The sequence below is a fragment of the Mirounga leonina genome, unplaced genomic scaffold (genome assembly GCF_011800145.1).
Source record: "Mirounga leonina isolate KUSES-001 unplaced genomic scaffold, KU_Mleo_1.0 Mir_96, whole genome shotgun sequence".
Taxonomy (NCBI): domain Eukaryota; kingdom Metazoa; phylum Chordata; class Mammalia; order Carnivora; family Phocidae; genus Mirounga; species Mirounga leonina.
In genome coordinates, this window is record NW_023270871.1 from 3,894,083 (window position 1) to 3,908,573 (window position 14,491).

Sequence of the window (14,491 nt, forward strand, 5' to 3'; positions counted from 1 at the left end):
GTAATATCCACCACCACAACTCTCCAACACTATGCACTAAAGTAACTGGGTACACTCATTATTTTATCCAACAGCACAGAGTCTGGAGTCATCCCTAAGGATGAGTAACTGCTGTCTCTCATTGAATTCTGGACATTAATCGGCTTGTTCCTCCTCATGGATCAGCAGCAGCAGGGGATATGAGAAGAGAGCTGACCTTATAAGAGCAAGCGAACACCCCTTAAAATGTTTCACTTTAATTTCCTGTTCTTATATACTACATTATCTTAAGTACTCACCATTTGGAATTTCCATACTAGCTATTTTAGAAGGTGGCGATGAGCCAACAGAATTTTTTGCCACCACACTGATGATGTAGTCATTTTTATCAAGTTGTAGTTCTGCCTTGTGTTGAGGATCAGGGATCTCAGAAAGGGACTGTGTCTCCTCATCGAGTGAACATGATACATTATAGGAAAGTATTTTCCCATTCGCTTCATTAATGGGTAAAGGCTATGAGAAACAGAAAAATAAATTCTGTCAAGAAACCTGCAAAACCGGCCGTGTGATGAGGCAAAACCATCAAGTCTAAACCAGGCACTGCGTCAATCATGACAAGGTAACAGCAGAATCAAGAGAGTTGTGAACGGTGTCAGACATAGATTTAAGAGGCACCGAGGCCAGGACAGATCAGGGAAGTGATGCTAAAGAAAAACTATACTTACCGTAAGCAATAAGAGCGCAGAGAAATTTAAAAATTAAGGAAATGCAAACCAGTCTTAGCCTCACATTTTTCAGAAGCAAAACAAAAAAAGTAACAGGAATGACTGCTCTATCAAACAAAACATAAAAAATTATGGCATCAGGGTGGCTGGCTGGCTGGCTGAGCCAGTGCAGCATGTGACTCGTGATCTCAGGGTTATGAGTTGAGCCCCATGCTGGTAGAGAATACTTAAATAAATAAAACTTAAAAAAAAATTATGGCATCATAGTTTTTAAAAAACATTTATTATTTTCTTAAAATAGTACATGCCCATTACCAGAAAATTTGGAAACGATACAAAAGTTAAAAAAAAAAAACTGTAAAATGCTCCCATATTCCCATTTCTTAAATACTCTTACATTTTGATATTTTCTTCAAGTTGTTTTTCTAAGATGTAGCTTTTTAAATTAACATTGTTTTAATCATACAACCTTATCTTTTTTCCACCTTTCTATAATATACTTGTTCATAATATATACACTTTAATGGCTTTTTATTTTATGTAGTATTTTTAGTAGTTTACTTGAATATTCCTTAAATAAATGAAATTCAAGTTGTTTCCAACTTTTCACAATACTAAAATAATACTTTGGTGTACCTTTTCATTATACTTTTTTCTTTTTCATAGTTAGGATTAATTCTTTAATGTGGATTTCCAAAGTAGACTTACTGGATATAAGGAAACATTCAAACCTTTTTATTTGTGGAGCTGAACTGCTTTTCAAGACTATACGACAATGCATGGGACCCTCTGATCCAGACTGACCTTGATATTAATGCTCAGCTGAAAACACTGCTCCGTAACAGTGACTCCCTGATGGCCTGGTCCATTGGACCCATTACCATCCTAAGGCTCACGGGCTTCGTGTGACGCTGCTGACCGCTCACTCCTTCACAGAATCCCCACCCTTGGCTTCTGCTTTACCATTTTTTTCTGGTCTTCCTGTCCTCTAACCTTCCCACTCTCCTCTGCTGGATCCTCCTCCTTTGCTGGTCCTTTAAACGCTGCTATCACTTAGACCTAGGGGTCCATCCTTGGCCTCTTTCCACCCTGCATGCTCTCCCTGAGTGATCCCACTTACATGCTACTCAAAGCTGTGTCTTTAGCTCCGACTTCTCCCCTGAACTCCAGAGCCTCACACCAAACCACCACCTATTAGACTCTACTTGGACATCCCACTGGCACATATTTTTAGAATACATTTTGAAAAAGTCAACCCCAAACAACTTCATTTTCCATCCAAATATGCTCCTCCTTGGCAAACAGCAGAACCATCAACCTAGTCTCTGAAGTTACAATCACCTCAGTATTTTTAATCTTTGGTTAGGCATTCATCTAGTTTAAACAACATCCCAAACTTTCTCTACACTGAAGTAATGGTCCTGCAACACCAGGCTGATGTGTGGAGTGGGCAGAGTGAGCTCCTATCCTTTCTCCTAATTCCCAAAACCCATGTGATATATTGTCTTCGGACAGAGGACGTATCAGGCATTAAACCGTTAAGAACAGATACTACACTTGATCTTAGCTGAAAGGCTGAGAAGTGACACACTGAAGTGGCTGTATAATTGTTACTACATCATCAGGAAATCTGACAGACAACTGTGAGTAGCCAGTGGATTTTCTAATCAAGATTAAGAGGGGTACACAGCCATATACAGACCATCACAAGGCAACGGAACTCACAATGAATTTGCACACAGACTTTCCTCAAAGCTGTACTGCTGTCAAATTTTTATAAAAATGTTTTACTATCAATAACAAAATTCACTATTTAAAGGAATCCAATTATGACTGCTCTTATAAAACCTGATATAGAAAACAAATGTCTGTTTTTGATGTTTGATGTTTTGATGTTTGATCCTTGCAAATCAGATAAAAACTATAGCAACAAAAATGTCTGCTCTAGTAGAGAAAAACTAGTGAAACCATAATGCAATTTATATTATATCTAAAAATTGTACAAAACCATGAAAACCTTTTTAAGTGGCATATAATAATACAACTAAGGGAAAACAAATTACGTATGAGATAGTAAAAAGTTTCCTACTCATTGGAGAAAAAAGCATAGCATCAACACAACGGAGATTCTAACTTGTAGCTTCTTGCTATGTTTCCGGCTTGAGTGAGAGAGATGGAATTCATGAAATCCCGAGGTCCTCTACAGGCTTCCTGAAATCAAACTGAAGAATGCTCAGAGCTGTCAGAGAAGATGACTGTGGTGAATGGGGCGTGATGAGGAGTCCGGGGGGTTGGGAGGAGCCAGGTTAGATTTGCAGCAGGACTGTGAAGAGCCAGTCTCGGAAACCCGGGTTTCTGGATCACTCAAGTACCATTCGTAAGTTAAGTAGTTTAGCCCAATATCGTTATGTAAATATTCAGGGGAAAATCAGGTATTTACCTTCCAATAGATTATTAAATTTTTTCCATCAGAACTCCATTCTCTCCACGTATCTGGTCCCTTTGAAGGAACTAGGAAAGAGATTTCAAAGTTAGCATCTGAAGATGTGTATTGTATGTCAGCTGATAATATCAATAATTGAGACAGTGGTGCTTGAGATTTTTCCCTACGTTTTTAGAATTCTCCGTAAAAATGTGAAGCAGTTCAGTGGCCACTCAGAAATGAAACAATGAAAAAGCTGAGCTCTCAATGCCCACAAAACAAGAGGCCCCTTAGAATGGACTAAGGAATGCTGCTCTGTCTCACATCCTCCTACCTCCCCTTGCTCAAGTCGGCTAGGGCCGAGCACAGGCTTCCGGGGGCTCCTCAGACGTGTTGGACCACCTGCCTCAGGCTTCCTGTGCTTTCCGTGACTGCTCTTCCTGAGCGCAGAAACTCTCCTCCCCGGGATCATCTCCTCTCCTCCGTATCTCAGCTCCAATGTGACTTTACTAGTGAGGTCTTTTCTAGCTACCCTATTTAAAATTGCAACCCCTCCTCCCGTCACCTTCTCTCCCTAGTCCCCTTTCTAGGCTTTATTTTTGTCTGTGGCAGTACCCAGCAAACTATTTCTAAAACTTTATTTCTAATTCTCTATTCCTATAAACTCCATGGGCAGAGACTATTTTATTCAGTGCTATATCCCTGGTGACTACCACAGTTCCTGACACATAGTGGGTGCCCTTTTTTTTTTTTTTTTTTTAAGATTTATTTATTTGAAAGAGCATGCACGCGAATGGGGTGGGAGAAAGGGAGAGAACCTTCAAGCAGACTCCCTGCTAAGCGTGGAGCCCAATGTGGGGCTCAATCCTATAACCCATGAGATCATGACCTGAGCTAAAACCAAGAGTCAGCCGCTCTACCGACTGAGCCACCCAGGCGTCCCTCAGTAAATATTTGTTAAGTGAATTAATTCTATAATCTCAGTGAGGTATAAATAAAATATTTTCTCTTGGCAACAGCAGCTCATCAACTGAAGGCAAAAGCTCCTGTGGTAGCCAGTCTCCAAAGGATCAGTATTGGTCACACCTCCTGGCAAGCCTGCCTGTGTGTGGTCCCCTCCCACACCGTAACAGCATTGGCCTGTGTGACCAATAGGGTATGACAGATACGATGGTAGCTCCCTTCTGAAGTGAGGTCATAAAAGGCATTGTGGAGGCTGCCATGTTTTCCCTCTACTCACTAAGTCTAGGAGGAGCTAGCTGCCATGTTATGAGGATACTCTGCAGCACTATGGAGAGACCTGCATGGTGAGGAACAGCCACTGTGTGAGCCATCTTGAAAACAGATTCTCTGGCCCTGGGCAAGACTGCAGCCCCTATCTACGTCCACACTGTGGCCTCATGAGAGACTATAAGCCAGAGCTACTCAGCTAAGCTGCTTCTCAATTTCTGACCTATACTCACTGTGAGATAGTATGTTTACTGTTTTAAGCCACTGAATTTTAGGGTAATTTGCCAGGTAGCAACGGATAACTAAATACACTGGACTCGTGCACAGCTTTGATGATCCAAATAGTTTTTTTACATATATCACAAAGCTTCTCCCACCTCTCTAACCTTCCTTCATGTGGAGAGGCAAAAATCTGGATTAACATCTACCATTTTTTGTTTTGTTGTTCATTAATTTTTTGGAAGAAGTTTTTTAAAGAAGATTCATTTATTTGTGGGGGGGAGAATGTACACAAGCTGGGGGAGGGGCAAAAGGAGAGGGAGAGAGAAAATCCTCAAGCAGACTGCCCACTGAGTGTGGAGCCCGAAGTGGGGCTTGATCCCAGGACACTGAGATCATGACCTGAACTGAAATCAAGAGTTAGATGCTTAACCAACTGAGACACCTAGGTGCCCCTGGAAGAAGTTTCATATTCCCTATATTATCTAGTGCAAATAAAGCTTTTGCTATCCTTTGTTGAATGACTCCCGAAAATTATACCTATTTCTAAGTTTTTTTGTTTTTGACTTTTAAAGCTGACATCTGATTATTCAAGGATAGAATCTCATTCCATCTTTGGGAATTATCATACTCAGAAAACCAGTTACCTAATTTTGTACCTATTTTGACCTCCGTGTACTGCAGAAACTAAGAAACTCTACTTGGACATCCTCTGGCCCCATCCATTTCTCAAGCCTAGGTCACAAATAAAAATTCCAACAAATTCTCTTTATTAACAATTGTCTTCAGTAAAGTCATCTAAATAGGTTACCAAAATTCTAGGAAAGGAGGAAAGAGTGTCAGAGAAATCACCCATAATCTCATCACAGTTTTGAGTCTGTTTCCTCTGCATCATCTTAGGACACAGCTGTAAACATCCTGCAGACAGGCCTGGTCTTCCCCACAACACAGGCCAAGCGGCTGCCCGTAGGAGCACAAACCTTAGAGCCACCATTTAAGATGTCTGGATGATATTTTACTAGGAGATATTACACAATTATGCAATTCAAGCTTTCTCCTTTTACTCACTTTGGTGACATTTTCTTTAAAAATAAGTTGTAAAATGTCAAGATCCATAGTAATAATCAGCTATAAACCACTGACTTAACTTACTGGCTTCTGTGGTTAAATATTTTTTTTCATTGCTCCATTTGCTCCATTTCCAGAAAGTTTCAGTAGAACAGCGAATCCGAAAAGTATATATAGTATATGGATTTAACTTGTCCACAGCCACAAGATAACTTGAATTTTCTACTCCTTTGATTGTGACATTCCGCTATTAGAAAGCAAATCAATATGTATATGTATACGTATATGTAATGTCATGTAAGAATCCACATATATATATATAACACATAAACACACACTTTTTTTGATAAACCACCCAAATTTATAACATAAATTGACTAAATGTCCATGTGAGTTTACCTTTGTAAGACTAATGACAGTTCATCCACCAAAATATTTTAATTTTTACATAAATACCAAATCTGTGGAATTATGCCCTGTAGTAACAATATATTTAGATATCATTTTAATTCAAATACTGGGTCTAAGTAATAATGATCAATTAAATTATGCAGAAAGGATGATATAATCTTGTTCACTGGTCAATGGCTAATGGTAATACAACAAGCCTTAATATACTTTAGTAATCTAAGATGACCTTGAGGATTAAGTACATTAGTCAGCTATATTTGGAAGCTTCTTTGAGGCAAGCATCATCTGATGCATTTTTTTAATAGGGCACTTAGAACTTCTAGTATGGTGCTAAACATGTAGAATATTCAACAAATTCTTATTTAAATTATGTAAAATTAAAATGACATAATTTAAACAAATCTGAGGATCTGCATGCCTCAGGAAATCCTCTGAGCTCCCAGTTACTAATTATAAAGGAGTTTTTCGGATTATATTCTGGCATTTGACTGATTTTCTAGCAATCATCAGTAAGTTTCCAAATGAGTATTTTCACTACAATATCTTTTATTTTGGACTTACCACAAATTACAAGATGGTACACTACAAAAGTCAAGCTAAGTATCTGAAATGTATTTTAAAAAGTCATGTTCTGACTTATAACGACCACATTCTGACTTAGAACTTGCTCCTATTGCTGCACTTGGCAGTTTTAGAAATCGCATCTTCTCTCTGGTGCTTATCAGTCCATTAACTGATGCTAAAGGTTATAGCAAAAACTATTCATTCATGTTCAAATTTGCTGAGTACCAGCCATGTGCCAGGTACTATATTAGACCTGGTAACATTCTGAGTAGTAAAAGTCAAACTCACGTTCTACAATACCCAGGATTTTAACTGTTTTCAAGTGCTAAATATAATGCTGTCATTACATTAATATATAATGTCTTAGTTCTTAGTAAATTTCTATAATAAATCATCTGAGAGCTTCTGCATATCAATTTCTTTAATTAGTTTTGAAAAATATTTGATCCAAAGTAACCTCAAAGGAAGTTTATAGAAAAATCTTACCAATTCTTGGACTGCGTTAGTTGTGTTAATTTCAATTTGACATAAAAGTTTAATCTTTCCAAAGTTGCCTGGTAAATGCCAGGAAAGTGTAACAGCGGTTGAATTAATATCCTTTACTCTGATTGAAGTAGGAATTCGAGGATAGACTGTAAATATAATTTGTAAAGATTACTTTAAAAGCTACTTAAGAATACAATAAATGACAATTAAAAAAAAATAACCAAAAAAAAAACCCAACAACAAGAAACAAGAGAGGCAGCATTAGGTACCGATCAACAATATTCCACTCAGTACCCATGGCATACACAGACGTCACTTTCACTGCTGGTATCATGCCACCAGTGTTTACGGACCCACCACATTCAAGGTTCCTAGACTGGCATCAGGAATACTAAAAGGTAGTAGGATCATAATCTCTACCTTTAAGGAACCCCTAATTTATTTGCAGAGTGACCAAAAAAAAAGAGAGAGACAATGAACAAGAGTATATATGCTAAATTGGAAATTGGTATCTCTGTACTCATGTTTAATCAAGCATACACAGAAACTGGTGTTCTCTGTCATATTTACAGCTCTTAGCGGCTACAGGAATTGAGATGCAAGTGTGGTAGGGAAAGTCTTCGAGTGAAGATGGGACTTAAGATGAGCTTTGAAGGAAGAATCTGACTAAAATTGGCAAAACGGATGCAGAAGAGCATTTCCGATTGGGTCTTGGCAAGAACAGTACAACAGTGGAACAAGCCGCACACGATGCTGGTGATAGCACATAGGCCCATGTGAGTGGGAAGAAGGAACCGTGTGAAAATAAGGTCGAAAGGCGGAGGGCAGACAAATACAAACACTACCACTCAAGTACAAAATGTAGCTCTTCTGACCTTAGGAAATACCAGGAAACAACAAAAATGATGAGAAGGAATAATTAATAGAAGTGTACTTACATCTACAAATAGGGCAACAAGATCAGTTGCGCTAAGCACTTGCTAGGCTCTGTTATAATGCATTTGGTTTAAGCCTTTCTCCACTAACCGAGAGGCTCTAAGAGAAGGCCTCTGGACTGCAGAGCCCGCATGCAGCCGACGCAGTGGAATGCCCACGGGAATGAATGCTAAGAAGAAGGGCCATATTTTATTTCTATTTTGAACTACATATTACTAGGGCTGGTAAAAGTCCCAGAATCATCAGCAATAAGAAGGAACAAACCACTTATTGATAAACACAGCAAGCTGGATGGATCTCAAGGACATTGCCCTTAGTGAAAAAAGGCTAGGTATTGTAGGATTCCATTTATACAACACTTCAAAATGACTGAGGATCTCAAACACAGAGATGAAGAACTGAGTAGATGTTGCCTGGGGACAGGGATGCAGGAGCATGGGGTAGGGGGTGGGTAGCGGGGAAGTGTGGCGAGGTTTGCTAACGGGGCAGCAAGCAGAAGTCTCTTCGTGGAGACAGACCAGTTCTGTATCTTGACTGTGTTGGTGGTTCCGTGAATCTATACATGGATCCAACTGCACAGAAGCACATCGACGCACACACGCCTCTGAACACACACAGGAACTTGAGAAAACTGAGCAAGGTCAGTAGTCCAGTTCACTGGTCTAGTTTGTGGTACTGTATCAGGGTCGACTGCCTCATTTGGAAATTGTACTGTAGTCAGTAACACGTCACAAGGGGAGAAAGCCGGGTGAGGTCATGGGGCTTTATTATTTTTGCAACCACTTGTGAGTCTATAATTATTTTAAAATAAAAAGACTGAAAAAAAAAATAAAAAGCTTTTAAAAATTGGGCAAAAATTTTTCAAGAATCAAAAACCATTAGATAAAGCCACTTAAAGTTTCTATATAAATGACTCATACAAATTTTTATCTGAATTCAATAAAATGGTGAAACTTGAAATTATACATTTTAAGGATTTTTAAATAAAACTTATAAAATTAATATTAAGTAACTCTAAAGAAAATTATAAAAAGGAAACCCCAGAAGCACTTTTCATTAATTTCAAAACACTTTACCACTTCTAAAATTATTTTTAAGACACTGGTTTATGCAGCAGCTTACCTTTTTCAGTTATGTTAACTAAAATAGTTGATTCTGATCGACCCAGAGGATTGCGAGCATTCAAAGTAAAATTATATATTTCTTGATTTGGACGCATTTGAAAGAATAACTGATAGCTTTCGTTTGTTGGTGCTTCAACTCTTTTAAATCTTACATATTTCCCTGAAAAACTATGAATTAAGAGAGCAATAAGAAATATTAAAAGAGAGATAAATACTTCAGGAAAAAAATGAATGGGTAAATTTCTAATAATTAATCTTTTTTAAAAGTTTTTATTTCTAATTCTAGATGCACTATATACTTGGCAAAGAAAATGTATATGATTCAGAAAATAGATGAAAATAACTGCCCAGAAGCCTATTACCTAGAAACAGTCTCTGTTCATATTTGAGGGTTCTTCTAGGATTTTTAGAAAAAGCATACGAATCTAGTCTGTGTGCATGTCATTTGCAGTATTTATGGTATATCCAATTTTATATAGCATATTAGGTTTTATATCTTACTCATAACATAAATGAGATATCGCATTTCCCTATGTCATTTAATACCCTCCAAAGTGCTCCTCGCTGACATCTTTCCCTGGTGACTTTTACCTTTCAAATAAAGTGTAACTTGTATTGCGTGGGCCCACCAATGCAGTTGGTCTTCCCGGATTCCAAGTACAGACAATCTCTTTTAAATCACAGGTCTCACAGTTCAGTTTTTGAGGAATATCAGGTGGATCTAATAGGAAAAAAAATGTAGTTACATCTTATGGGTTACATATATTTTCCCTGAAAACATGTTTCATAATGTTAACTATATTTTGTACAATTTCCTTTAGAAATGAAATAATGTATTGTTTAGATTTTACCTTTTGAACAATGCAGGAATTGCCATGCTTTCTGTAGCATGTTTTTCTGGAGTTCATATTATGTTAGAAATGATGGGACAAAAATATACTGCAGAATGACTACTAGCTCATTTGGAAACTTCCCAACAGCAACCTGAAGACATTTTTCCCCCCTTAAGTCCTACCAAATCTTTCAAAGGAAGCTGTATCCAACAAATCAGAAAAATCTACAGGTTAAAAGTATTATCACGTAAATACTGTGATTTGAAAAGAAGTACCAACTCGGATTAAAGATCAGCACAGGTCATACTATAAGTTTCAGAGTTCTTAAATAAGTTACAATGATTATTATTTACAAAGTATCTCTTGGTAAAATTCTGCATCTTCCAATGTTCAAAGTGACTACTGCTCTTCTGTTTTTGTTCTTTATGAACACTCCCTCTGGTTTTGCAGGGGCAAAACTAGAAAAAAGAAAAATGGGGGTTTTTTGTGTGTCTTAAACCTTTAAAGTAATAATGCAAAATTCTGCGGATGGACACTAATTATAGAAATTGGTATCGCTGTACTCATGTTTAATCAAGCATACACAGAAACTGGTGTTCTCTGTCATATTTACCTTATCTACCAAATTATCTTTCACTAAGTTTTTAAAAAGCAATTACCTACTTGTTGCAAATTCTGTAAAATAATTTTATTTTTTAAGAACTAATCTTTAAAGACAGTTCTTTGACTATTTTAGAGACTTAGAAGGACAACAGAGAATTTCACATACCTTCCTGAAGTAGAATAATGTCCATCAATGATATTTTAGGTAATATTAAGAGAAGTCATGAGTTTTTAAAGTCTAACAACTGCATAATCAGATAACACTGATATATTTGTTTTGAAAATAGTTTTAAATCTAAGGCTAAACTTTCAGTCATTTTATTAAAATGACATACCAAATTTTTGGGTATACTTAAAATGCCGATTATTTTAGTATTTGGCAGATTAATGTTAAGGTGAAATAGCTAAAATCCAAGTAACAGAAGCAAATTAGAAAGAAGTGGAAGCAAAGATGGAGGGAGGAAAAAATACGAGAAGGCAGTATTTGAAAGGTAATGTACTGACTGCCTTCTCAAAGAAATTAACTTACCAAGGGATCAGCTGAAGCTGGATAAAAACTAGGTATAAATCAACTGTATTACCAGCAAATAGAAAATGCAATTTAAAAAACAAAGCCATTTTTATGAAAATATTTTCAAATGAGAAAGTATGAAATTTGACATGTGACATATAATATTTACACACTCTAATTCTATGTCACAATGTAGTATTTTAAAATTCTTGAGTATGCTAAAAGATTAATAAGTCAATTTTTAATGCTGAAGTGGCACTATCTATGAAAATAACTCTGAGTGATCACTGAATGCATAGTGTTTATAAAATATTTTGCTTATAACTAAATTAGCTCATGCATAAACACTGAAAAATACTAGTAAATATCCTATCTGTTGGATAATAAATGTATTTGCAATTATAATAATAAACTGAAGAGGAAAAAAAGCCACTTTTACTAGCACCAAACATCAAACTCTTAGGAATTAATTTACTAAAAGATATATAAGACCTCCTATCACTAAAATAAATCAAAGAAGACCTAACTAAATGAAAATAAATACATATTCCTGGTTTGGATAACTCAGTATAGTGAGAATGAAAGTTCTCCTAAAGTGGTCTCCTAAATTAATAAATCTAATGTAACTGAAATCAAAATCCTGGCAGGTTTTGATTGTGTCTTTTCAATATATGGTGGGTTAGCAGGATATCCATAAAGGAAAGAAAATAATGAATCTTAATCCCTAACTCACACCATAAACTGCCCTTCCTGTTAAGTTCCTAAAGAAATTCCTCTGAAGGAAAATTCTATCGCTGCTTCTGAGTTAACAAATATTGAAGAGTTCAACCCCAAATGCTATAAATGAAGGTTAAATTATGAATTAAATGGGCTTGTTCTACTATTATGATAGAAGAGTAGAACACTGGGGTGCCTGGGTGGCTCAGTCGTTAAGTGTCTGCCTCCGGCTCAGGTCATGATCCCGGGGTCCTGGGATCGAGCCCCGCATCAGGCTCCCTCCTCTGCGGGAAGCCTGCTTCTCCCTCTCCCATTCCCGCTGCTTGTGTTCCCTCCCTCTGTGTGTCTCTCTCTGTCAAATAAATAAATAAAATCTTTAAAAAAAAAAAAAAAGAGCAGGACACTATTGGAAATAATAAAAACCTAATGAATAGTCTCATCTTCTGATTTTTAATTTTTCTCTTTCATACTTTTAAGTGGATATCTCATTTTTTGGTATCATTTATCATAAGGTAGCCTCCCTCCATATACCACTGGTTTTTAACTTATACACCATGGTCATTTGTGAGGAATGTTGCAAGTCCTTCCCTAAAATTCCATTAGGAAAGAAATTTTCTAAAGTTTAAATTTGAACATTATCTCTCTCTCACTTGAATTCCAAAATGCATTACTGGGAAGACAAAAAGAGAGTAAGGTTACAGCCATCAAACAGAAGTGTATCTAATCCTGGTTATTCCCTTGGGAATATATGAGCAATGCAACATAATTCATCCTAAGTTTCACTGGAAGGAAAAGAGAGGTGGAGAGCTGCTGGTCTAGAGCACAGCTGAGAATCCAGAAAAGGGTAAGAAAAATCACCACACGATCCAAAGAAAAATCACAAAACCCACTCAGTACATTCCCCACCCTTTGATCATAAGACCCTTTAGACCAAACTCAGCCTCTGATTCCGAATGCTGGGGAGGAAGGGAAGCAGCGCTGCTGGGGGCAAAGCCATCCGCACACCACATGGCAGTTACCACAGGAGAGGGGACAGAAACACTCCAAACACAAAAGTCCCTGTGGACATTAAACAAAAGCTACATAAACAGGGCAGTACCTCACGACAACTTTCGGAAATGTGGAATTTTAGAACTGCGGGAATGACCATGTTAATAAAGAAGCCCTTGTACTATGAAGCCTCTGTTACAGAGAGGACACAGTGAGAGAGGGACCCTCTCCGAGCCTGCGACCCTCTTCTTCTCAGATATACTCCTTTAAAAGCTAGAGAAGCACATGTTATGCTGTCGAAAGATTTTGTGTAAAAATCATTACAGTTTCTTTAACTGGGTGATGTTTTAAAAGGTATGTTTTTAAATTTTACTTTTAAAAAGACATGTATGTTTATATTAGGTGGGATGTTTTAAAATTTTAATTTTAAGAGGTGTATTTTAGGTGGGAAATTGACCGTGAGTAGGCCCTCGAACACAGGGCTCAGGGGCACTGACCTCGCATGCAGTCAGAAATCTACATACAGGGCACCTGGTTAGCTCAGTTAAAAGAGCCTGCAACTCCTGACCTCAGGGTCTTGAGTCTGAGGTCCACGCTGGGTGTAGAGATTACTAAAACAAATAAACTTAAAAAAAATCTACATAAGCTTTTGACTCTCCCAAAATTTAACTACTAGTTAGTTTACGGTTGACTGGAAGCCTTACCTATAACATAGACAACTGATTAACACATATTATTTTGTATGTTATAATGTATTATATTCTTACAATAAAGTGAGCTACAGAAAATGTTAAAATCGTAAAAGAAAATGCATTTATAGTACTGTACTGTAGTTATTGGAAAAAAATCCATGTAGGGGCGCCTGACTCTTGGTTTCGGCTCAGGTCATGATCTCATGGATAGTGAGATCGAGACCCATGTCAGGCTCCACGCTCAGCAGGAAGTCTGCTTGAAGATTCTCTCCCTCTGCCCCTCCCCCACCTCTTGTACACCCATTCTCTCTCTAAAATAAATAAATAAATCTTAAAAAAAAAATCCATGTATAAGCAGACCCATGCAATTGAAACTTATTTTGTTCAAGGGTCAAATGTATATGAAATAATTCCTAAACAATGTAGGATTAAGAAATATTATACACAAACTACCCTTGACTCAGCAAAACTGTTAACTAAGAATTTAAAACTAAGCAGCTGGATGTTTCAAATCTTACTACAAAAGCTACAAGTTATATAAATACGAATATATAGAAAACGAGCTTAGAACTCATCTTAAAACAAGCAAAAATTCTGGTGTCTTCATATTAAAAAAAAAAAATAGAACTGTCCATGTCCCTGGAAATAGCATTAAAGCTTTTAAAGAGGCCCAAGACAGATCAATAGGTACTCTTTAATATTATATACTTACATCCTGCGAAAATAACTGTCCCAAATATGTTATCTTCCGTTGTGAAAACCACATTTGTTCCGCTGTTTGCAGAAACAGAAATATTATGGATCTTGATTGCCACATTTTCCCCATCAAGATGGATAAGGGGACAATTTGTTTGGCCAATCTGTGCTGATAACACTTTTTCTTGAGTCACACAACAAAATGTTATATCTGAGCCTACAAGTATCACTTTGTCTTGAGGAAAAACCTTAGTCTGAGAATCAGGTGACCCTAGAGAGAATAAA

At 37.1% G+C, this 14,491-nt stretch overlaps 1 protein-coding gene and 1 non-coding gene across 4 annotated transcripts in view; both read right to left on the reverse strand.

Moving 5' to 3' along the window:
* Positions 1-14,491, reverse strand: part of LOC118006395 (leukemia inhibitory factor receptor) — a 76,210-nt gene that overhangs the window by 18,531 nt on the left and 43,188 nt on the right. For all 3 annotated transcript variants that reach the window (XM_034999016.1, XM_034999015.1, XM_034999018.1), the window contains 7 exons: positions 14,223-14,477; positions 9,756-9,885; positions 9,163-9,332; positions 7,105-7,250; positions 5,728-5,890; positions 3,145-3,215; positions 279-492 (listed from right to left, as the gene is read on the reverse strand). In XM_034999016.1, the coding sequence (XP_034854907.1) occupies positions 279-492; positions 3,145-3,215; positions 5,728-5,890; positions 7,105-7,250; positions 9,163-9,332; positions 9,756-9,885; positions 14,223-14,477 (1,149 nt within the window). The remainder of the gene's footprint in view (positions 1-278; positions 493-3,144; positions 3,216-5,727; positions 5,891-7,104; positions 7,251-9,162; positions 9,333-9,755; positions 9,886-14,222; positions 14,478-14,491) is intronic.
* LOC118006457 lies at positions 2,102-2,291 on the reverse strand. The gene has a single exon (XR_004678084.1). It is a non-coding gene; the product is annotated as a U2 spliceosomal RNA (small nuclear RNA).